Raw genomic sequence first — 25724 nt, 5'->3', positions numbered from 1 at the left:
ATTATTATATGTACCCTGTACCTGTTAGCTTGGCTTTGTGATTTTAATGTGCATCTCAGACAAATTTAAGATATTCTAGGACAACATGTAAATGCAAAACTGACCGATATAGTTTAAGCATAAAATTTTCAATCATACACAAGGACCTACCCTATACTTCACATACAGCACCCATCCACCTCCCCCACTGCCTCGAAACATACTCAAACATACAACTACACAAATGTACAAACATTAAATTATACTCATCACTTACCATAAATGGAGAGATGGCCAGTTCAACAGAAAGTGTTCCTCCAATATCTATAATTGGCTCAAGACGAAAAGCAAGTAGTGTCGGTGAAGCATTGGTGATATTTAAGAGAAGTGGCACAGACCCATTTTCATCAGGTGGCAAGTCATATTCAAAAACAAAGTTCCCTCCAAACGTCTTTTTGACCAAATTATACCTGAAATGAAAGAACAACAATCATGGGGCCTATCTTCCAGAAGCTTCACGTGAATCCAAACACAGCACTATACTAAATTTAAAGGTTGTCGTCAAAATCTCTCTCGACACTAAAACTCATAACATATTGCTTAAAAATGTACCATAGGTAGAGATTTCTAAAATGCAACAAACATGTTATCAAGTGTAAACTGTAGAGTATACACACATTTATTCATACACAATTTATATAATAATTTATATAAATTGCATATGAATAAATGTGTGTACAATTTGCAGGTACGTTATCCACAGACTCATCTTCTCCATAACATAGTGAAAAGTACCTTATTTGTAAATTGTTGACATGTTTATCGAGTACAGTATTACCCAATTCACACATAGTTTATAAATGTACCAATGCTCAGGTCATGTCATGAGGTGTGATCCTCATCCATACAGTACCACTACATTCATGAGGTTTGATCCAAGAGAGAGAGGACGTACCCCCATAGTTCCCAGATAGGCCGACTAGAAGCATGTATGATTGGGGTGGCAATCTCTCTAGAAAGACAACCTTGAATTTTTTATTTGCTTTTTAACTGCTCACAGTCACACCATAGATTTATCACACAATTTCATTAAAATCTGTTGACTATGATTTATAAAAGCACTGGGAATGTGTCAGCAAAGGCTTCAACTAGTGGTACTGTATACCCAAAAAAGAAATGCGTTGTGCTACGTGACTTCAAAAATATAAACAAATTCGAAAATGTAAAAGTGCTGTCCCTCGGGGCCAATTCTGTAGAGTATAGCATAACAAGGACCACTATAAATGCAGTAATATGAAAAACAAAATAAAATATCCTTTAGATTTATAATTCTAAATAAACCACTACATTCTAAATTATAACCACTACACCACAAGGGCTGCAGACAAAATTAAAATTAAATTAAATAAAATCATAAGAACTATATCAACAGGATAATACCAAGTCCACTTAAAATCAAGACTGTTTTATGCATTTTGCATATGGCATAGACAGCAGCACCATTAACAATTTGCCTAGGCGATAATTCATATTGTGTCCTTAAATACAGTGGAACCTCGGTTTTCGAATGTCCCTGTTTTCAAATTTTTTGGTTCTCGAGCTCAATTTCTTCAAAAAATTTGACTCGGTACTCGAAGTTTGCCTCGGTGCCCGAGTTTGTTGATACACGTATGGGCCAACTGAGCACATGGCGCACTTTAGTTTACCAGTGTCTCCCGCCTAGAGACGACCGTGCTTGAATTCTTTGTGAAGAATGTTTTTGTGCTTTTTTGGTTTCTGAACATAAAAGTTCTCATTATATATCACAGCATGGGTTCCAAGAAAGTCAGTGGTAAAGTTCAACCTAAGAAAATAATTGTGAGGATGACAATAGAGGAAAGACAAGAGATCATTCATAGTGAGACATTGTGATGTCTCACTACAGACAAGTGTTAAAACGTAGGAAAAAAACAAGTGCCTATAGACAGATTCTTTGTAAGACAAGCAAGCAGTGAACCACAACCAGGTCCTATTGGTATGCCTGCAAAATGTAAGAGAGCGAGAGTACCCCAGAAATGTCATTACTGCCAAATTACACATCATAAGATGAAGAGATGACGACACTTCGGTTCGTCCTGGACCATCATCAAGTCAATTGAGTTCGATATCACAATCTACTTGATAATGGTCCAGGACGGACCGAAATGTCGTTGTCTCTTCATCTTCTGGTGTGTGGTTTGGTCATCATGGCTCCCTTGACAAACACAACAAAAACTTCATCACCAAAGAACACAATAACGCTCTCCAACCCGACAACCAGCAGCAAGGACCAACAAAAAGAAAGCCTTAACCCCCGAAGCACTGGGGAATTACTTAGGGGAGCCCCTCCCAGAAAAGCCAAATTAAATTATAAAAATTAGTTAACAAATTATGTTAAGAAACAATGTATCATGTCACTACAGCCAAGGCCTCATGCATATTATCCCCATTATCTGTCACAGTAAAATTGTGCATGGTAAGCATTACCTTGGCCAGCAGCTATCCTCAATGTCTTGCTTGGTGTTGAGAGCGGGCATGAAGAGAATGCGACGAGGCTGTACCTGTTCCTTGATAACAGATGACGCATTGACAGAATCATCTGTGTCACTGGTCGAGTAGTTGAGAAATGAAGGGTTCAATGCTCCTATACTCTCTTCTGGACACAACTGGTTCAGGTTCATCTTACTTATGAGATGGTAACTACTGCCTCCAACTGCATCACACACTGATCCAACAAAAAAAAAATGGATTATTTAAAGATAGAGCTCCTCAATAACTGTGGAGCAGACAAATGTCAACAACTGTTGAGAGAAACAGCAATTTTGAGAGCAGACTATTAGTAACAATATTATTTTGTCTGCATGTATTTTATTTAAAGGAAGGCAAGGTGGAATAGGTGAAAGTCAGGTCAGAAAGGTGAGGAATTACCACAATTTGCATATTTCTTTCAGAAATTTATCAAAAAGATTTGTTGCAAAACTGATATTCCTTTATTTTTTTTTTTATGGTATTTTAATGTTTGATGGCTGAAGATTCCATACACTTTCTTCTACAGTTGTGTTCTTATTTAATGATGAGTTGAGCATCCATGAATTTTATGAGGAAATGCTTCTGGTCTCTGCAACACATGCATTGCTACCCCTGGTACAACTGAGCAACTGGTACTCTGAGAGAGAACTCTATCAACATCAGAGGTCCGAGACTGTTCAACACGCTTCCACTACACATAAGGGGCATAACTGGCCGACCCCTCACAGTGTTCAAGAGAGAACTGGATAAGCACCTCCAAAGGATACCTGATCAACCAGGCTGTGACTCGTACGTCAGGCTGCGAGCAGCCGCGTCCAACAGTCTGGTTGATCAGTCCGGCAACCAGGAGGCCTGGTCGACGACCGGGCCGCGGGGACGCTAAGCCCCGGAAGCACCTCAAGGTAACCTCAAGGTAACCCCCTAACAGATTTGGCAAAAAAAAAAAAAAAAAAAAAGCCTAATTATGTTGTTACAGTATATCCTTACAAGTAAACTTCCGAATGTTTCTCCAACATATACATTGCCACAATTACTACATAATTTGTTCTTTTACTCCACCCATGATGAGGTTATCTAAAGGTTATAGATCTTGGGCCAGATTCCCGAAAGCACTTACACAAGCACTTATGAATGTGTACATCTTTCCTCAATCTTTGACAGCTTTGGTGACATTTATTAAACAGTTTACAAGTATGAAAACTTCCCATTCAACTGTTGTTATTGTTATAAACAGCCCCCTGGTGCTTCGGAGCTCTTTAACTGTTTAATAATTGGAAACAAAGCCGCCAAAAATTGAGAAAAGATGTACAGGTTCGTTAGTGCTTGCGTGTTTTCGTGAATCTGGCCCCTTGTCTACAATCAAAAGTGCAAGATCTGCAAGAGCTCTGTAATCCAAATTTCAGTTTTCCAAATCTTTGGATAACCCGAGTGAATTCCTATTCATCATTCTCAAGGCATTTTTACCCCTCACTCCCGTCATTTACGGGAGTGAGGGTAAACGGTGGGAGTAAGAGTAAACTAAGGGTATAAATGGTGTAAGCAAGCAGGTAAATGGTGGGAATTAGCAGGTAAACAGTGGGAGTAACAGGGGTTGTGGTAAGAAAAATTGGAAATTTGTTAACTTATAGACATTCCTGGTAAGAAACTTGGCCAAGTCAAATGGGAATGGGCCATATATAATTGGGATTATCCACCATAGACAATACAGTTAAACATTCATAAAAAAACCTATCTTTTTTATTAAGATTTTCTACTAAAGATATCAAAATAGAATATATTTTAATAAATGTGATTATTTATGCCAGTGTAAAGTTACGCACATAAATTAAGGCTTTTCTTTTCTTTCCAAAACAACCTATTTCGTGAAAACAAGTTCATTTTGTAGCAAATTTCTGCAACCAACTCCTGGGTTGTTAAATCAAAATTCATAAAATCAAGCCTCCACACTATTGTGCACTATTAACATGAGTAGTGAGAGTATTCAATATCCCTATATAGATATTAAAAAAAAAAATGTAATAACTCACAATAGAGTTTAACAGCTAAACTGAGTTGGACCGAAGTGCCAACTGGTGTTATAAGCATCAAATAATGCCATGCTTCCTCCTCAGGCACTACTTCCATGGTACACGTGTTGCCCTCAACTTCATCACACCTGTGAGTACTGGCAATAAAAAATAAAAAATGAAAAATCAAGCATCAAATATAATATTAATGAAATGCCCTTTCCAAGACACCCTCAGTAGCCCCCCCCCCCACTGTGCACTGGAGGTGGTACCACAGAGACCATCAAAAATGTGCCAGGCCTCTGAACGTGTTCAGAGGCCTGGCACATTGAACACCAGGACCAGAATTGAGGACCAGGACCACATTGAGGCCTGGCTACTGAACACCAGGACCAGAATCTAGTGTGCTCACTGAGGCAAGAGGAGTATGGGGGACCCAAGATCAAGCTCAAAACTAACTAAAACTCCCCACAAACTACAGGCGAAGCTAAACAAACTATGTCGCTTGACGAAAGAAAGAAAATACGGAAATAAAAGAAGCGGTAATTAGTTCGATGTCTACAAATCGAGTGCAAGTATCCCAGTGCCACCAGATCACACCTCAGGTCACCCACGGAATCCAGTGGCTCACCCAACATGCTCAAGTGCTGCCCCAAATGACCCTGATAGGCCACCAGCAACAACAAATGTCGCACACCTTTGGATGAAACAACCCTTGAATCTAACATGCTTAATAACAGATGTAACAGTAATGTTCATCAGTTTCCAAAATCACTGACTTGCATCTCTAAAAGTTGTAAGCAGCATAAACCAAGTCATAGGTAAGCGAGAGAGCCATGATGACAAGAAGCAACTAAGAGACGATATCTAAGCAGGTGGGCACTGGGCAGGTAAAACCTTTGAATGACCTGATATGCACCTGGTGGCATGGTTAGGATACTAATGCTTGTTTCATTTATTTTTTACAATAGGCAACCTATCGTACTCCCTATTTTTATAATTTCTTCCTTTCATTAAGACATAGTTTGCAACCCTCCTTTCTGGGTAGTTTTTCTTGGTTATGAGGTTGATCTTTCTTCTTCATGTTCCTCTCACCTCTACGAGCACGCCAAATTCTGGTACTGGTGTTCACAGTGGGCTTGTGTAAGTCCAGAATTCTGGTAGTTTTGTAGCCGTCTGTGGTACTAGAGCAAATGCATTGAGAACCTACTGAGGGATTGTTCATAAAAGTTGAAAGTTCCTTGGATAAACCTTGAATTTATGCTAGTTATTTGTTGTGTAAAAACAGCTGTAGTTGACTTGCATTTCAAATACTGTACTGGACTTTATTACATGTGCTCTGTAAGATGATAGAACATTCATTTGACATTATGTATCTCAAATTTAAAAGTCTAGCTTATTGAGTAAAACAAAAAGAATGTACAGAAACACCAAGTTAAGAGTACAGTACACTTTAGAGACCGATGCCTTGCCCTTGTAGACAAAATGTAATTCACCTACTCTCTTAACTTGTTGCTACTTTACATCATTGTCAGCCCTTGGTGCTCTATTCAACAAAGTATAAAAACCTTACGCTGTATCGGTGGAATTTGGGTTTGGCAGTGCTCGCGTTCTAAAGCCAACAGTTACAGGACACGAAGGAGTATCCCCATCATGAAGAACCACACAGTTGCTGATATTCACAACAACCAACCATGTAGATGATGGTACATAGAATCTATTGGGAAGAGAGCAGTAACAGTAAGTCATTAAGGAACAACATGAAATTTAAGGGACCCTGAGTCAATTCAGTGCAATTTGTTTCATGTTTTGTCAGAATATTAAAAAAAATATGAATGTGTATTGTAAGCCAATATTTACGGGAGTGTACATGACTCCCGTAAATGTATGTGTACATGAACTGAGTTAATAAAAAAAAATACATTATGTAAACCAATAAGTGAAGCCACAAATATTAAAACCATTCAACATGATCATGAGACTCTTCATCCCTACATGAAGAGTCAGCCAACTGTGTATCTCATCAATAGATCCAATGCATCTCACCCATTCCAAATGTGCACAAAACCAGTAAATCTTGGATATTTTTTTTCCCTTCCTTACTTTTTGCTTGCAAATGTTCTATTATACAAGCCATTTTTTTTTTTGCACAACAGCAAGCTAGCAACTTTGATAACAGCCATTCTGTAAGGCTTAAGTTTTTGTTTATATTTTCCTTGAAGATGTGGATGGAAATGAAAACACTTGAATAACTAATGAGGAAGCTCCCCAGAAATAAAAGTGTTGAGTGTAATGAAATGCCCCATTCTGGATGATACCTCAGTAGCTCCCATTCCTACCCCATTCTTCCATCTAATTTATTAAATAGTCTTTTGGGCTTCTCAACTTTTGGTGAGGAGACAGGCTTGCCAGAGCCTTGAAGAGCTCAGCCCCCCCTCCTGCAGTTAAACAGGAGAGGCCGCTATACATTTTGTTTGGTGGTTTGCTAATAACCAAACATTCTCAGAGGAAGTTTTTAATATTTCCCAACATTCATTTTCAGGGCAGTTCCTCTGTAGTGTGCTGATTTATTATCTGAACTTGCTCACCAGTCAATGAAGGAAGCAAGTTGGTGCGAAAATGTGCTTGCTCCGAGTGGTTCAAGATGGTCACAGGAGCCTGTTGTGTCTGCCAGGGGGACAGATGAGTCCAGGGGGACTTACCACTGGATGAAGCTAAGAGTAGCTACTGAGGTGCCATCCAAAATGGCACCTTGATAGTTTTGAGGTGCAAATTTTGAGTGACAAAATTCATTTAAAATTAAACAATTTATTTGCTGCTTTAAAATAGTATACAATATTTATCAACATCATTTTGAATTAAAAAATATATACAGTATAGCTGAAAGAGAGATGGGGTTTGGTCTTGTATTTTACTTCCTAAAGGATACAGTATGTTAAACACTAACCTGTAATACTGAGTATTTTCAATGTTATGGTAGAGCTGTATCTCTTGGTGGGAATGTATTTCAGGCACAACAGTTACAATGTTGTTTTCTTGCTGGTATGTCACCTCTGCCTGCAGCCAGGAGTGACAGGATGGAAAAAGACCCTAGACAAGAAAACACCTGTTAATCCATTATTCTCCTGTGTAACCAACCATACAAAATAATTACAAACCATGTATGTACAGTACTTTATATAATGTATGTATATAAATGTAAAAACCAACTTCACTTAAATGACTTAGCATGTCCTACAGTTCAATTGGTCACTGGGATATTCGCAGATATACTGTACAGTCGTATGTGTGTGTTCCATATTATTTAGCATATTTTTAGCAATTTTTCTGAGAGGGCCCTCTTGGCTTAATTCTGGCTTACACTTCTGGAACTTTACAAATTTTAGATACCACACCAGACTCACGAGCCCACATGCACCAGGTGTGTGTGTGTGTGTAATTACCTAAGTGTAGTTACAGGATGAGAGCTACGCTCGTGGTGTCCCGTCTACTCAGCACTCTTTGTCATATAACGCTTTGAAATTACTGACGGTCCTGGCCTCCACAACCTTCTCACCTAATTTGTTCCAACCGTCTACCACTCTTTTTGCGAAAGTAAATTTTCTTATATTTCTTCGGCATCTGTGTTTAGCTAGTTTAAAGCTATGACCTCTTGTTCTTGAGGTTCCAGCTCTCAGGAAATCTTCCCTATCGATTTTATCAATTCATGTTACTATTTTGTATGTAGTGATCATATCACCTCTTTTTCTTCTTGCTTTCTAGTTTTGGCATATTTGATGCCTCTAACCTCTTCTCATAGCTCTTGCCCTTCAGTTCTGGGAGCCACTTAGTAGCATGTCTTTGCACCTTTTCCAGTTTGTTGATGTGCTTGTGTGTGTATGTTTTTATTTATTTATATATATATATATTATATTATACAGTACTCTTCAATCTTATTAAGCTCATTCCATTTGCATATATACACTTATATATACACTTTTGAAGAACATAACAGCAATTCATACATACTGCCTGTGTGATTCGGTTGGAAGTCTCATTGATAAACGCAACCATAAACCAATCACCAGCCACAGGATTTTGGACGGATAAATATGAGGGTTTCAAATCTGAACGTAGAGACACCTCGTACACCTGGGAACGATTCACCCAGAGTCCAGGTGGATACTCTGCACCATCAGGATTCACTACAGGATAACTCTCTGCTTGCAGGAAACTGAAAATAGGAAATAGCTTATATTATGAATAATGAAATAATATCTTGCAGGTCATAAGAATTAAAACTATTTGCAGTTAAGATGTTCAGTAATGTAGCATGTTGGTAGAAAATATTCATAATAAACTTATAATACTTTATTTTATTTGAACCAATTATTTACTATTAACACTTTCGCTCGGGGATGACGCAGCATTGCGTCATCCGTTTACTGGCGGTAATGCCGGGGATGACGCAGCATTGCGTCATCCACTTTAAAAATTCGCCAAAAATCAGGTTTGTATCCGATTTTTTGGGGACTGGTTTTAAAATGTGCGCCGATGTCTTCCCATTTCCTTTGTTGAGCCTCGTGGCCCTCAGGCGGCTTGGCACACGCCGTGGGCCCATTGTCTTTGCTCCACTGTTGTGACCAATGTCGTCTCCCCTCGCATCTCAAACGTGTGAACATTTCGGCTATTTTCCGTGGCTATATTTCTTACTGCGGCTTTAGAAACTATCTACGCTTACTCCACGATGGATAGTAATCATGAACAAGGCCCTTCCAGGAAGAAAATTGCGAAAGAAAGGCTTGAAAAGGGTGGGAATTGGGAGTGTAGTAGGAAGGCCTCTGAGCGCTCACTCACGGCTAACGCGTGGCCCGTCTTCAACTCGTCGGCGGTTGGAGCGTGACCAGGTGTTTTTTTTTATATGCTAATGTTCCTCTAGAGAATTTTATTACGAACCCATTGAGGCCAAAATGAAAGACCTAGGACAAAAATTGAGGTGACCAGAGTGAAAATAGTGAAAACATTTTATCCCGTTTGCGCGCTCCCGGGTAACTCGTTCGCACTTTCTCTGTTTGCTGCGGGTAATTAGCCGGGCTTTTGGAGTTTATATGCATTTAGTGCTGTAGAGAATTTTATTGCGAACACAATGATACCAAATTTATTCTCGTAGAAGGAGAATTGAGGTGACAAAGTTGAAGAGAGTATACACTTTTCGGAATTAACGCGCGCTTCCGTGACACGCTGGGGCCCATATCGCCCTGTCGAGGGGTGGCGCGCGGGGTGAGCGAAAGTGTTAATAAAATAATAATAATATAATATTAAGGCTCAAATTGCATGCAAAATCCTAACTTCTAAAGTTCTATTGAAGGATGATAAATCAATCACCGAACATAACATAAAAAATACTGTACTATCCTTACTCCCTAAAGCATTTAACTTTAAAATTTTTATAACAAAATGGCAGGCATATATATATATAAAAAGCATTGTATGTACAGTAAATGAAACATTCCTATCCGAGCTGAGCACTTGGTTACTCTTTTAGGCAATATCCAGATTTCCACAGATGCTCTTTAATTTTTAGCCTAGGTCAGTGCAAGAATTCTCAATCCAATCTTGAATGACCATCAAATAGTACATTCCTCTACACTTAACCCTTAAAAGTAAATTATTGCCCATGTTGATCCTCGAGTCAATGCAGTCATCCTGATTTTTAGAGTTTAATTATCACCACCTGGTTTTAATACAATTGATGTAAATATGTAATAATAAACTACGGATGTTCCCGTAATGGCATTAACCAAGACTCATGAACAATTTTTGCTACTGTATTGTTTTTAATTTATTACTGTACTATGAAACAGGAGAGGGAAGGAGGAAGAGGGGTAGAGGGGGAAATTATTTGATACTTTATACCAGCATTTCTCAACCAGGGTTCCATGGAACCCCAGGGTAACTAGAGGTTCCACAAGAGATAGTGATAAATAGGGTAATTCTAACCATACGCAAATGCATTTCTGTGTCATTTTGGTGTTTAATTTCTCACTTAACCAGACTCAAGAGCAAACACAGAAATCATCTTCTCTCAGTTAGCAACAAAATCTGTGTGTTCATCTAAAATATGACTTAGAATTATTTAAAGGATATACAGGTTGAAAAATGCTGCTATATTCAGTACTGTATTATAATAATTACAAGCACATGCAATCACTAAATTTGCTGAACAGCTGAATAAAACAAACAAGAGGATAACATGAAACATATGGAATGATGTGTACTGAAATGACACCTAACTTCAGTCACACTTTGCAATTTCAACATTTTCACTTAACAATTGATATGACAAATAAGTTACATGATCCAACATACTCAGTCACACACAGGAATCCCAATAGCATGATGCATCAAATGACCAAGTCCACAAGGGCTGTGATGAGGGTTCGAACCTATGTCCGAGAGGCTCCCAGACGCACTTCAATCTACTGTGCCATGACAATCGACTGTGTCATGGCACAGTCAAATAAGACGCGTCTGGGATCCTCTCGGACTTAGGTTCGAACCCTCATCACGGCCCTTGTGGATTTGTTTATACTCAGTCACTTTACAAACCTCAATTATTCTTATGATGAATCATTAGGAACTGATTAAATCCTGACTTCACTAATTCTGGGTACTACCACAATTCATACAAATATCAGAATAAGAACCAAAGATGCTAATATTTAAAAAATTGGGTTATTAATATTAATACAATTACATACTATACTTTTACCAATCAATAAGACTCAAAGGGAACAAAAGGAAACAACTAGCCTCCCACTTATCTTTCCTTTTCATTTATTAACATCAAACAATTCAGATCCCACATAATTAGCTTCCAATGGCTATCATTTAATTACCACAAATATAGATGTATAGCTGGTGAAAAACCTAATCACACATCATAGTTTTGACCAGCTATAAAAACATTTCACTTCTACACGTTTTTAACAAGTCCAACACATCAAAACTCTACCCTTCTCCACAGTTCTACCATAGACATAAATACACGTTTGTCATTAATTTTGGCGGAAGACTCAAATTCACCAAGGATGAAAATTCAATTAAGCATCACTTGACACTGAATTTAGACAGACATAAATGGGAGCTTCACCTCAAAGAATGATGTAACTGTTTTAGATTTAACAAGTTAACAATGATTCGCAAAGCTGTTGGTAGGTGCACCCTGCATAGCCACACCACACTACAATTGCTGGACCATCCTGGAACAGGGTAAGTTCTACAGCTGAGAAGAGCCCAACTGACTTGAAGTGATTTGAATAATGCAACCATTGTGATGGGATCCCTGGATTTGAAGGTTCTCATAATTCGCCCTATACTTTTTTGACTGATGCAATATTTGCTTGGTTATGCTCCCTAATATATTTTAACTCAAAATTGGGCTACATAGGATCACTCCTCTTTGAACTCGGGTGCTTACTTGATGAATTAATCACACCCTCTCCTCTACTCTTCTTACTCCAATACTCCTCTCTCTTTTTACTCACCATCTCTACATCAATCTCTCTCCTCTCTCCTACCCTCCTGGAAGCCAAGCAAACAAATAGTTTATAGGTTGTTAGTTCCAGCAGAGCAGTCCATTGGAAGTCAAGCATTGCTTGGATGAGGTTTCTGAGTATTGAAAAATGTACATTTTGATGGTCATCCTGTGCTGAATTGAGAATTCTCCATTGTCTTCCCATCCTCTTCTTACGACATGGCAGAAGCACTTAGCCTCATAAAGATTCCCATTAAGTCAGGAAATAGAAAGTCACACTGGCCCACAAAGGGCTTTTCAATATCATGAGAGAAGTGGGAAATTACCTAGTGGTGCAACAGAGTGGGCTATGCTCTGAAAAACTAAACTTACACAGTAATGTTGCGAGGATCACATGCCAAGGTGTCATTGGCAGTGAAATTATACAGTGCCATAGACACATGTGCAGGAACTGAGAAGTGGAAGATCTGAACATCCTTATATGAGCGGTAAACATATACCTGTCTCCCAGCCAGCACCTCGCGTAGCACCATCCCTCCTGCATTATCAAGAAAACAAAAAAGATATAGTTGCATACTGTATTTATATGTACTGTATAAATGAAGTACTGAATGCAACTATATGTCCTTATCTGGTGGGCTTCTCAGTAGCTCACCAAGCTTAAGCAGTGGTATGGCCAAGCTTGAAAAAATTGCATGAAGTATCAGAGACCCACCCTGCCTATCAGGAACCAGGACCAGAATCTGGTTCACAATGAGAATAGGGGGAACCTGGGGAAGTTAAGCAGTTGTGTTTGTATACTTGTAACGAGTTCGCTTCCTACCCTGTTGGTGCCGGTCCATTCAGCTTGTGCTTGCCTGACCTTGCCATCTCCTCCACTGGTTTTGGGTGCTTAGCAGCTGTGGCTCAAGAGGTTCACAGGCTCTGACACATGTTCAATACCATACTGTACTGTATCATGGGAACCAGTGAACATTAAGAACTAATTTTTAAATGAATTGCAGCATGGTTCAGTACAGTATTTGTTTTCTTTTGGCATGTATCCCAGGTGATTTTTTGAGTTAAGTTTCACATCCAGAGACCAACACTTGACATTTTTAATGCTGTTATCCCAACATGTCATATTAAACATAGTCTTAACCTTCATAGATGTCTACCAGTTGGTCTCCCTAACCTTGGGGGATTCTACATATGCATGAATGGACTAAAACCAACTTTTTCATTTTAAACACCTTTGTTTGAACTATCAAAATATTATTTTCCCCTTATGAATCTCACAAGATACATAAATCAGGATATCAAAAATACTTGTCACAGATCTTTTCACTAAATGTTCATTTGCAGATATCTACTATATTACGTATGTACTTGAACTTGTATTATAGCCTTATAATTCTTAAATGTAAGCCTCTGTTCGCCCAGCAGTGAATGGGTACCTGGTTGTTAAAACGATTTGGTGGGTCGCATTCAAGGGAAAATTAGGATTAAGGACCTGCCCAAAATGCTGTGTTAGTGGGTTTACAAGACTGTATGAACTCTTGTATATATAAATAAAAAATACACAATACGTAAATGCAGATGCTCAGGCGATTTGTTGACGACTTTTATTGAATAATGCTGAAAATGAGGTTTATTAAAAAAAAGAGTGAAGGGAAATCTTCCCCATGTGCTTCTAATCTGAAGCAGGAATTAAAGCCAGGACCTTTCGGCTGTTACCCAACTGTGTAATAATGTTATGCCTCTACATGTAGGGTGGTGCATTTTCAAAACTGAAGAGCATTTGCCTGTTTTCTGATAAGAGGTATGAGTAAGAGTGGAATGACTCATTTTGTGACCCTAAATATGTCCGTAGTTCACACAAACTTAATACTGTATAGTATACTGTACTATCATAGCTCTGCTGAACAAACCTTAACATAATTAAACAAATTTAGATTTGCTTTAGCAATGAACATGCAGTTCTTTAGTTCACCGGGCATCAAATGGTTCTTTGTCTTCTAATTGGCATGTTTTATACAAAGATAATTCACACTGGAAAGAAACCCTTTCTGGTTTATCTACTCATCTCTTAATCTTTAAAGAAATCACGTTCATTATAATATTTTTTGTTAACCTACCTTCATTCTCCAGGTTGTGGTGGGGGTGTGTGGGCGAGGACTGTGGGGGGTGGGGCAGGCCGGCCACTGTGGGCAGCAGCAACACAGCCCACACCACCCACAACCCACACCACCCGCCACACATCACGCCTCCTGAAGGTGCTATAGGGCCAATATATGCGTGTTTAGCGAGAGTGGTAGCACCATGTTACCAGTGACGTAGGGAAGGGTGGCGGGCCCTCCTCTGCCAGCACTCAAAGAGCCAGGGCTCTCGTGGTGTTGTCCCAGTAGAGCCACCTCTACTCTGCCTCCTCCTCCTCTGTCTTGTCAACAAAGAAACAGGTGATATTGTGGAAGCGTAAACAGTTAGGGGGTCGTGTCTTGGTAAGGTTATATTCTGTATCTTTTGACCTTTTAAGTTTTTTGATTCATATAATTTTCATCTAAAAAGCTTCTAGTCGTGCCATCATGCAAAGTTGTTCTATATAGGCATTGGATGTTGTAAGGGGTTTCCCACAACCAGGGTAATTATATGTTTTATAATTCGTTTATGCAATACTTTAATACTAATATATAAATTCCATATGAATTAAATATCATTATTATATTTGTTATTATTGTTATTTAATCTTAGCTAGACTGTGTAAAAATTTAATCTGCATCAGAGAGATTTCAGCTTACGTGTTGCATGAAATGGCAAATATATATTAGACGTAGACTACTGTGCTACAGGATCCATTCCCATACACAATCATTGTAGAGTCCGTGAGGTCAATACAAACATTAAAATAAACACTTATATTACGATGTTAAATATTATGCTTAATATATTATATCGTACCTGACGTCCGCAGCCCCTATGGATACACAGACAATTAATGCAGCACCTTGTGAAGCTCTTATCAGGTTCCTATCACAATACACAATCCTATGATTTTTTTTTTTTACCTGAGAGCCACTAACACTAGTAGTCTCGGCGAGGACAGGAAGCCGGCGGCTTGTTGAAGGTCTCCCCCCTACACCATTTGCCTTGATGATCTTTTCAAGTTGTACTTTAAAAGTTAACAGAGTTTTGGCATTTATGCTTTCGGCGGGTAGGCGTTTCCATGGGTTCCTTGCTGACTTTATAACACCAGCTCTCTCGCCTGTGGCCATCTTCCCTCTCCTGTTTAAAGGCATTTTAAAGAAACAATTAAGACAGCTTTCCTCATACCAAATAACGGCAAACCAATTCTTCCCTTGTCTTCACTTTCCACAAGCTAGTAGGCATTCGTGGGTCGTTGAAAGCCTTTGGGAATGAAACAAAATATTGTATTTATATTGCATTTGAAAATAAATACACTGGGAATTTAAAGTAAAACTATTTAATTAAAATATAAAATATATCAACTGAAAGTAAAGAGGACATAAATGAGAGTAAAATAATACCACATTTATATAAGGGTAAACAATAATTAAAGTATTCGTGCATGTTTGTGTGAGTACTTGTGCATATATCTGTGAGTGATTACTTGTGAGTATATCTGTGAGTGATTACTTGTGAGTATATCTGTGAGTGATTACTTGTGAGTATATCTGTGACTGAGTACTCACAGTGCATATATTTGCGAGTGAGTGCTTATATATGTCTGTGTGTGACTTCTTGTATATGTTTGTGTGAATTCTCGTGTATATTTGTGCGTGAATACATGTTATTCATTGTGTATGTTTGTATGTGAGCATTCCTTTATGTTTGTGTGAGTGCTCGTGTATGTTTGAGGGTTCGTGTGTGTTATTTTAATGCTCATGTATGCGTGAGTGCTCTTGTAAGTGTATGTGTGTGAGTGTTCCTGTATGAGTTCTCGTGTATGTATGCTTGTGTAAGTGCTCGTGTATGTTTTGTGAATTTTTATGTATATTCACATGTGTCCTCGTGTATATTTATGCCCGAATGCTTGTGTGTGTGTGTGTGTGTGTTCGTTTGAGTGTTTTATATGTTTACATGTATATGCTGGTGTATGTTTGGGAGCGAGGCTAAAGCTGTTGCTAGGCAACCGGGAGCATTCCTAGGGGGAACGCGAGGAGTCGAACCAGTGACACACAACTTTGTGCCGAGTCCAGTGATCGCCACGGTAGGCTCCAGCCTATAGTACACACACTTACCTACCTATTTACTGCTAGGTGAACAAAGGCATTAGATGAAAGGAAACGTGCCCAATCACTTTTGTCCCGCCCGGAAATCGAACCCGGAATTATCTACTGTGAGCCGAGAGAGAAACAAAATATACTACACCCTAATTTATTGGATGGTCGATGGATATATATGTGGTTCTTCTTGCGTGGTAGTGTTACGATAGATGGAACAACTAGAGTAGATTTCACTCTGTCTCAGATCTAAAATGTTTTGTTTGAGTTCTTTATGTGTTAATGTGCTCAGGCTGCTTATAGGCAGTGCAAGATTTTAGTCAACAACTTCCTTGAAGGCATATATTTTTTGAGGGGTAACTAATTCTGTCAAACAGTTGGAGGCCGGTATGAGATGGAATCCACGTGAACTAGACTGCTTTCATTATTAACAATTTTCTTGCATCTGTGCCTAGCTTCAAATACAAGCATATGTTGAGTGTCTTAATTGATTGCAAGGGGTATGACAAATAGGTTGGTTTGTAGATCGACGCCCAGTTGTAAATACGAACTCAAGCTCAACAATTGTCGCAGTCTATCGTTCATTGCCACAACTGCACTTCAGCAACGATAATTCAAATTCAAATTCAAATTCAAATTCAAATTTTTATACTGGTTAAAATACATACATACAGGGTGTGATACAAATATTGATGAATTTATAGATAGAGCTAGTACATACAATGCCTAAAGCCACTATTACGCAAAGCGTTTCGGTATGCGGTAACTGAGTTTGGTCTGGGAGAAAGAGGGCTCTGAGTTGAACACCAGTCTGACTTTTGAGGTGTACTTGACCTCAAGACGAAGATTTAAATGATTTTAAGTCATCTTTAATTATCTTTTAGAGTGAGAAAGAATGAAATAAAATTTAGAGAGGGGTTATCTCCCCACGGTGCAGAAAGATGTTATTGTGTGTCTTGGAACATGTTGGGAATGTGATGCATGCCCCATACTTCCTGTCATAATGACACAACGATCTCTCTCTGCTGGACACTCTCTGTCTCTCTCTCTGCTGGACAGGTTTATGGGAGGTGATGTATGAACGGGAGAAGACAGTAGTGCTTAAGGCATCCGCCTCACTCATACCTAACAATGTCTTCACCACCAAAGTCGAAGGCAAGGTTAGTGTCTCTCTCTCTCTCTCTCTCTCTCTCTCTCTCTCTCTCTCTCTCTCTCTCTCTCTCTCTCTCTCTCTCTCTCTCTCTCTCTCTCTCTCTCTCTCTCTCTCTCTCTCTCTCTCTTTCTCTCTCTCTCTCTCTCTCTCTCTCTCTCTCTCTCTCTCTCTCTCTCTCTCTCTCTCTCTCTCTCTCTCTCTCTCTCTCTCTCTCTCTCTCTCTCTCTCTCTCTCTCTCTCTCTCTCTTTCTTTCTCTCTCTCTCTCTCTCTCTCTCTCTCTCTCTCTCTCTCTCTCTCTCTCTCTCTCTCTCTCTCTCTCTCTCTCTCTCTCTCTCTCTCTCTCTTCTCTCTCTCTCTCTCACTAACATATTGCGGTCATGAAATGTATTGAGACTGTTCAAATATAATGTTTAAAATAAACTTCATGTATAATAATAATACTTTGCTGCATTTGAGTTTGCAAGAAATTATTCTGATCTTATTTCCATATTTTCATAAATGTTAAAAAGTCTTTAACGTTAGGAAAACAGCATATGACTAAAGTGAAACAACAGAACACGACCACAGAGTGAGACAACAGAGTTACCATAGAGTGAAACAACAGAGCACGACCATAGAGTGAGACAACAGAGTTACCATAGAGTGAGACAACAGAGTTACCATAGAGTGAGACAACAGAGTTACCATAGAGTGAGACAACAGAGCACGACCATAGAATGAGACAACAGAGCACGACCATAGAATGAGACAACAGAGCACGACCATAGAGTGAGACAACAGAGCACGACCATAGAGTGATCTTAGCCCCCCTCCCCCCGCCGCAGCTCTACACAGGAGTGGTACACAAGGACCAACTGAACATCGTGTGTCCAGGGAGCCCAGAGTCGGAGCCTCGCCTGGTGATGGCGCGGAACCCCTCCCCCACCGGCGCCACTATTATGCAGGTCAGATTATACTCACACAAAATAATTCCTCCATATTATATCATTTCCACTGCAGTAGGGTTGGAAACTATCAGTCCAAATAAGATAAAAGTAAATGATAGGGGGAAAAAGGTTATATAGATTTAGTTTTTAACAAGGTAAAAGATGCTATTCTTGCAAGAAGTGGGAAGACATTTTGGGAAAGTGGGATCACAGCCTAATTTCTCCTCCGCGCTGATTACCAAATGGGTTGGGAGGTTTGGGTACAGGCATTTGACCGTTGGGTTGTCGTTACAGGCCCCTTAAGACGACGTGATTCGTTAATTACTGACCAGCATCTCGATATTAGTAACCCCTAAATATTGTCCGTAAGGTTCATCGTTCTGGCGTAAACAAATATAGACATTCGTTAGGCTTTTAATGCTAAGTTATTGTCTATGTAAGCTGGGCACCACAGGGTACACCAGCTTGTTTGTAACATAGAAACGTGTGCGTCATTAGAAAATAAAGAGGCTTGAGTAGTATACCACCTGGTCATGACAAGGTAATATTCATCATGATAAGGAAAGCTGTCAACAGACGCAATCACACTATCTTATCAGTTATACATACATTAACTTTCGGAAAAATGATATGTATGTATACCGTTATTCTGAAAGGAACAAAATAACTCTCATATCTGTGAAGCAGAAAGTCTCGGTGCATGTTGTGATTTAGATTTAGATTTAGATTTTTTATTCAGGTAAAGGTATATACATTGAAGATGAGTTACAAACTATCATTATGAAAACACGAGTGCACCACAGAGACTGCACTTATTGAGAGCTCTCCCATTCCCCCGTCTCAAAACAAAACAAAACAGGAATGGTGTTTTGTTTAGTTTAGCGTTAAAGTCTTGTCTTCCTCTGGAATGTTATTAAGGCCGCCACAATATCGGTCTGAACAACCAGCAAGAACACTGTAGTCCTGAACATAGTTGTAGAGTGTGAACTCTCAGTGTATATTCAACTGAGAAGCGGAGCACATCTCACAGTGTGTATATTATCTATTCTAGGTGAATGTATACACAGTGTGGTCCGTATAGAACAGGTTGGGTGATCAACACCTGTGTTAATCAGCTCTATTGCCAGCTGACACGTGACTCAGTTGTTTACCTGTCCTGCAGACCTGTAGGCCAGTAGCCTACCTGTCCTGCAGACCTGTAGGCCAGTAGCCTACCTGTCCTGCAGACCTGTAGGCCAGTAGTCTATCTGTCCTGCAGACCTGTAGGCCAGTAGTCTATCTGTCCTGCAGACCTGTAGGCCAGTAGTCTACCTGTCCTGCAGACCTGTAGGCCAGTAGTCTACCTGTCCTGCAGACCTGTAGGCCAGTAGTCTACCTTTCCTGCAGACCTGTAGGCCAGTAGTCCACCTGTCCTGCAGACCTGTAGGCCAGTAGCCTACCTGTCCTGCAGACCTGTAGGCCAGTAGTCCACCTGTCCTGCAGACCTGTAGGCCAGTAGCCTACCTGTCCTGCAGACCTGTAGGCCAGTAGCCTACCTGTCCTGCAGACCTGTAGGCCAGTAGTCTACCTGTCCTGCAGACCTGTAGGCCAGTAGCCTACCTGTCCTGCAGACCTGTAGGTCAGTAGTCCACCTGTCCTGCAGACCTGTAGGCCAGTAGCCTACCTGTCCTGCAGACCTGTAGGCCAGTAGCCTACCTGTCCTGCAGACCTGTAGGCCAGTAACCTACCTGTCCAAAAATACTCGACCTGTTATGATAGTTTGTGTTCTAGCTGTAGCAATGGACTTACGGTGCACTAATTCCACATGTTGCTATCTATGATCAACACTGACTTCACTGATTTAGACTGACGGTACTAATGCGTGTAAATCACGGGCGCGATAAAGATAAAGACAAAAGCTTTAGATAATTTTGTTATCGATGTTTTCCTTGGCAAAAACTGGCCCGTAAAGTATTACAGAAGACATCATTTCTGGCTGTGTGGAAGAGGAAAGAGGGAAAATAAAGTTGACAGTGAGAGTAAAATAAAATATATACCGGGTTCTGAACTTTAAAAGCCTCGCACTTTTCTCTCATAGGTAGAGACGAACATATGGTGTTCCTCTAGGCAGGAACACCATGAGGGTGTATGTATATATATGCAGATCTTGACCAGACCACACACTAGAAGGTGAAGGGACGACGACGTTTCGGTCCGTCCTGGACCATTCTCAAGTCGATTGTCAACTTACTTTAGCCACGTTATTGTGACTCATCGCCTGCATATGCAGACCTGTATATATGCAGGATATATGTATCATATATATTGCTGTTGTTGTTATTTTAGAGTCAGCTACTTAGAACAAAAGTTCCAAAGTAGCACGGGCTATGGTGAGCCCGTAGTGGACTTACCTGGCACAGGAGCGGGGCTGTAACTGATATATATTGCAATGTACGTGTGTTTTATAGACTTCCTTCTCCACCCACCCCCACACACAGACACTCACTGATCCTGGCGGTCAAGTGGACAGCGCTCGGGAGTCGTAGTCTAACAGGCCCGGATGTGATTCCCTCCCGGGGGCAGAAACAAACATAATTTCTTTCACTTGATGCCTCTATTCCCATATCAGTATGCAGACTCCTGGGGCCAGATTCACGAAGCAGTTACGCAAGCACTTACAAACGTGTACATCTTTCCTCAATCTTTGACGGCTTTGGTTACATTTAATAAACAGTTTACAAACATATGAAAACTTACCAATCAACTGTTGTTATTGTTATAAACAGCCTCCTGGTGCTTCGGAGCTCATTAACTGTTTAATAATTGTAAACAAAGCCGCCAAAGATTGAGAAAAGATGCTCAGGTTCATAAGTAACTGCTTCGTGAATCTGGCCCCTGGGCGTAAGACAGCTGCACCCTGCACTATGTACAAGTATTGTGTGCTGTAGGCGTCGTGGGTGAGAGTACGGGGGCAGCTGCTGCTGGTGCTGGCCACCACCAAGGGTGTTCTCATCTATGACTGGGACGGCTCTGTGCTCCTGCACGCCCACCTCCTGCCGCCCACGCCCCCGGACGCGCCCTTCGCCTTCACCAAGGGCATTGCGGCTCTTTACACCGGATACATATGTGTTGGTAAGCGCGTTGTTATGTTTACTTTCCTAATTTAATGAAATTACCCCTAAACTCACAACAACAATAGATATTATCGGTGACAGAATCTCAATAAATGAGTGAATTTGTCAAATGGTATAGATCTATAGACCTGTATATTTGATTAAATTCTTTAAAGTAAATTTTTTGTTGTTGATTGCGGTCCGACGACGATCGAGGGATCGGAGCATATTAGTTGTTTCCATTACCATAACTTTTGTAAACAGAATAAACATCAAAATATAACAAATCCTTTAGGCATGTCTAGAATATATGTCTGCTGTGTACGAGCGTATATATGTGTTGTGTACTTAACCTGTCCTTAGGGAGGAGATCCGTTGAAGGGAATAATGTATTGGAACACCCACATAATTAGTGCTATTATCTACTTTCTATCCATGGTTTGGTTAGGTTAAGGTTACATTAGATTCAGGTTTGGTTAGGTTAGGTTTCATTACGTTCGGTGACGTTAATACTGTGTATTATTGACATAATGTGAAATGTGGAATTCGAAAACTATTTCAGTGTGCCCGAGAATTTTGTGTACAGAAAATTAAATTCTTCAAAGAAAACGTTTTCAGCATATACTTTTTATATTTTAAAACAACAATTTATAATACAATAACATTATAACTTGAGGATAATCTCTGTTTATGACAAAGATTTATTTGCCAGTTTACACATAGACTATTATCGGAACCGTAATATCCTTTCAGATGATCATAAATATCTAGCTCCAGGTGGTTTGAAAGGGGGGTGTGATTTCTCATGTTAATGGATTTGCTGTGAGGAAGTGTATATGTATGCATGTGTTGCTTGAGAGCGTATATATGTGCCTGCGTTGTTGTATACAAGAGCACCACTCCTGTGCCAGGCAAGTCCACTACGGGCTCACCATAACCCGTGCTACTTGCCCCGTTCCTTTGACAGATAAGGTACGGGCTCACCATAGCTCGTGCGACTTGAAACTTATTCCGAGTAGCTGAATCTATAACAACAACATGTATATAAGAGTATATGTGTGCATGTGTTGCGTGCGAGCTTATATATGTACTTGTGTTGTTGTGCACGAGGGTATATGTGTGTGTGTGTACTTTTGATCAATATTTATAAACAGTACATGTAATGTTACACCTTGTGGTTACCCAGGAGTCCACACTGGAGAGATCTTGGTAATCAGCGTTAATGAGGACGGGGAGATGGCCGCCCAGGAGAGGTTGAGGTGGCACGCCCGCCCCGTCACCGCCCTGGCCTCCCACGGGCAGGTGCTGGCCAGCGGAGACGACGCTGGTGACATTGTCATCGCCCAAGACAACAACGGCCTCACTAAGATGTGCTCGATTGATTCCTACGGGTGAGTGCAGACGCCAGCTTCTTCAGACCACCTTCAGGAGCACTGGCGATGTGATTATGCCTCTAGGTCGAGTACTTTCATGTCCCCAGGTCGAGTACTGTCTTGCCCAGTGTATTTGTAGCTCTACTTTATCATAGCACAGTTTGTTAAGCTTCAAAATTGCCTACAATAGATCAGACTTGTCATTGCCTTCTATAAATTAGCCTCGGCATAGCCTATTATAATTCAGCCTCATCACATCCTACTGTGGCAAATGAATCTAAATTGGCAAATGAATCTTTGTTCAGCCTTAATCGTGCACAACGACGTTTCGGTCCATCCTGGACCATTCTCAAGTCGATTTTTTTTACGGACCGAAACGTCGTCGTCCCTTCACTTTCTAGTGTGTGGTTTGGTCAACATATTTCAGCCACGTTATTGTGACTGGTCTGCACACAGGGCTGAAGTAACGTGTCTGGCAGCGTGGGGCGGACTGGTGCTGGCCGGTTACCTGTCCGGCCACCTCAGGATCTTCAACCTCCACAACGGCCAGATTGTCGCCGAGGTCAGTGTCGTCAGTTGACTAGCCAACCACATCAGAGTTGCTGGCTACCTTGCTGGAGTTGCTTGTGATGTTGACAACGTTCTGGAATCACAAGTAACGACGTGCTAGGATACAAGTAACGGGAGCTAATATACTAAAGAGAAAACGAGGATCTAATTTAATACTTAAAAAAAGAGCAAAGGGCTCTTATACGTAAACGGGGACTCTATGGTGCTGAACAGGATATGGGGCTCCGTCTAGTCAATAGCCCACCCAGTATGAGGCAACTAAGAGCTCTGCAAATGACTCTATTCATCATTGTGTTTTCTAAGATATCCTCATAATTTAAAATGATGCTAGCGATGGCTTCCTGATTGCGTGCCTCAATGCCACAGATAATCGTGCGAGATGGGGTTTGCGTCAGTACAGATTTTCCTGATTAAATGATACATTTCTGGCAGCCACTAATACGCATAGCATCAAACTACTGGTTTATTTATTTATATACAGGAAGATACAATGGGTTGAGGAAGGTCTTGACATAACCTACGTAACCCTTCATATAGTTCACAGTTACCATATAAATGTGACTGTAGCCATGTTAATGGAAACAACTGAGTCAGGTATTACCCTGCAGGTGTGTGGCCACGTCAGGAGCATCACGGGTATGGATGTGGCGCAGGAGACAGGTTTGGTACTGACGACTAGCGAGGACACCTTCGTCAGAGTGTGGCAACTGAACCCCGACACCAGCCTACCAGTCAGTATTACCCCTCAGCTATTTTGTTTAGTATTTTAAGCTGGTAGGTACGCGAATAGACGACTTCTGACTTCTGTTAACGTATTCCCAGAAGTCAGAGTTACTTCTTCCTCCCATGAAGTGGGAAAGAACTTCATGGGGGAAAGTTCTTCCACACATGAAGAACTTTCCCCATTTCAAACTTGCCCCATGAAGTTTGATGTCCCTCCCACCCCTTCCCTAACTTCCCCCGTGAGCTGTGGGAAGTTAGCTTCTCACAGCTCATCTTCAACTTTGACGTACTTCATATATATATTTATAAATTTTCTCCTCTTTTTTTTTTAATCTAAATTTTTCTAATACGAAAATATAAAGCAAACATCTTGGAATAACATTGTAACGGAGGAGCACCGACTAGCCAAGCTTCACAGAGCACTTAAGTGTCCACTTATGTGATTTGTGCCTCTTTTCTCCATCATGGAGGCAGTCAGAAGAATCTGAATTTTAATTCTCAGCTGTGATAAAGTTATGACAATATAGTGACGTCTCACACTGTTCATAAAATACAACCAAATTTTTCTTATTTTTGTTAGGTTAAGTTAGGTTATGCTAGGCTAGATTAGGTTGGGTTAGGCTAGGTTTACTTAAAAAGAGTAGAATGACGTCAGTTGGTGAAAATTTGCTCAAGTCTTAAACACTATTCGTCCTCGACCCAAGTTTACAAGTAATAAAGAACGATCTCATAGCGCTCGTAGCCTATAGTAACTACTAACTAAGCCGCCATGGTAAAGAGGCACAGACCTAGTATATGGACACGCAAATGTCCAGAGAGCCATGGCCCAGTGCCACGCGAATGGCGCCATGTAGGTCTGCCACTGACACACTCTCCTTTATCCCCCTGGCAGGTGGAGCACAAGTACACCCAGAGCGAGGAGAACACGGCATTGTGCGGCGGAGCGTTCACGGACCACCTGGGCTCTGGCTATGTTGTCACCGGCTATGATCGACGCGACCTTATCTGCTACGCTATGTAAGATGCAACGCCTCGTTCCCTACTAAAGGCTTAATTCGCTGCGTACGACGCTCCTCCTAGGGACGATGTCACGCTGCGTGCGTGTCATTGGTGGCAAAGAAGCTGTGCATGATTCCTTCTCTGTTGCAGGAGGAGGCAGGCAACACTTGCTAGTGCGGAACTCCATTTACGACAAAATAGTTTGCAGTTCCACTTACTGCGACACTACGACGTTCCACTTAATACCAAATTTGTCTTTGTGTACACCGATGCTATACACAATCCACCTATATATATATATCTGGTTAATAGCCTTAGAGACGAAAATAAAAAGCTGTTGCTTGAATGCAAAATAATATTTTCTTCTTTCCCCAGCCCCGTTAAATTGTATTTAGTGCTTTGATGAGGAAAACAAAGATTACAGATTACAAGTATATCTTGAGGGACTTCATGAGAGTTTTATTTACCCACAAGTGACCTAAGTCGTACTACCTGAAATCTGAAATTATATTTTTAATTATTCTTTCAAGTTGGTATTGTGAGCTCATAGTGGACTTGTAATCGAGTTTTATGGGAGGAGTTGTTTGCTGTTGCTGTTATTCTTCTCTGTTATACCACA

At 40.5% G+C, this 25724-nt stretch overlaps 2 protein-coding genes across 5 annotated transcripts in view; one reads left to right on the top strand and one right to left on the bottom strand.

The window, feature by feature from the left end:
* Positions 1-15014, bottom strand: part of LOC123763622 (post-GPI attachment to proteins factor 6) — a 36147-nt gene extending 21133 nt beyond the window's left edge. For both annotated transcript variants that reach the window (XM_045750859.2, XM_045750856.2), the window contains exons 1-9: positions 14986-15014; positions 14166-14467; positions 12421-12586; positions 8541-8745; positions 7480-7622; positions 6106-6249; positions 4554-4690; positions 2485-2722; positions 257-449 (exon numbers count right to left, since the gene is read on the bottom strand). In XM_045750859.2, the coding sequence (XP_045606815.2) occupies positions 257-449; positions 2485-2722; positions 4554-4690; positions 6106-6249; positions 7480-7622; positions 8541-8745; positions 12421-12586; positions 14166-14289 (1350 nt within the window). In that variant the 5' untranslated portion in view covers positions 14290-14467; positions 14986-15014. The remainder of the gene's footprint in view (positions 1-256; positions 450-2484; positions 2723-4553; positions 4691-6105; positions 6250-7479; positions 7623-8540; positions 8746-12420; positions 12587-14165; positions 14468-14985) is intronic.
* Positions 14352-25554, top strand: LOC123763623 (WD repeat-containing protein 54). Of its 3 annotated transcripts, none has more exons than XM_045750860.2 (8): positions 14352-14486; positions 17328-17428; positions 18247-18366; positions 21276-21459; positions 22627-22831; positions 23270-23375; positions 23992-24114; positions 24999-25554. In XM_045750860.2, exons 2-8 carry the CDS (start codon positions 17342-17344, stop codon positions 25125-25127), a joined length of 954 nt encoding a protein of 317 aa, XP_045606816.1. In that variant the 5' UTR covers positions 14352-14486; positions 17328-17341; the 3' UTR covers positions 25128-25554. The 3 variants fall into 3 exon arrangements, with proteins under 3 accessions (XP_045606816.1, XP_045606817.1, XP_045606818.1); XM_045750861.2 differs by having other exon boundaries at positions 14394-14528; XM_045750862.2 differs by lacking the exon at positions 14352-14486 and adding an exon at positions 16194-16255.
* The last annotated feature ends 170 nt before the right edge of the window (positions 25555-25724 follow it).

Source organism: Procambarus clarkii, chromosome 52, assembly GCF_040958095.1.
Source record: "Procambarus clarkii isolate CNS0578487 chromosome 52, FALCON_Pclarkii_2.0, whole genome shotgun sequence".
In the NCBI taxonomy this organism is placed as follows: domain Eukaryota; kingdom Metazoa; phylum Arthropoda; class Malacostraca; order Decapoda; family Cambaridae; genus Procambarus; species Procambarus clarkii.
The sequence above is the reverse complement of the archived record's forward strand: the minus strand, read 5'-3'. Positions and strand labels throughout refer to the sequence as shown.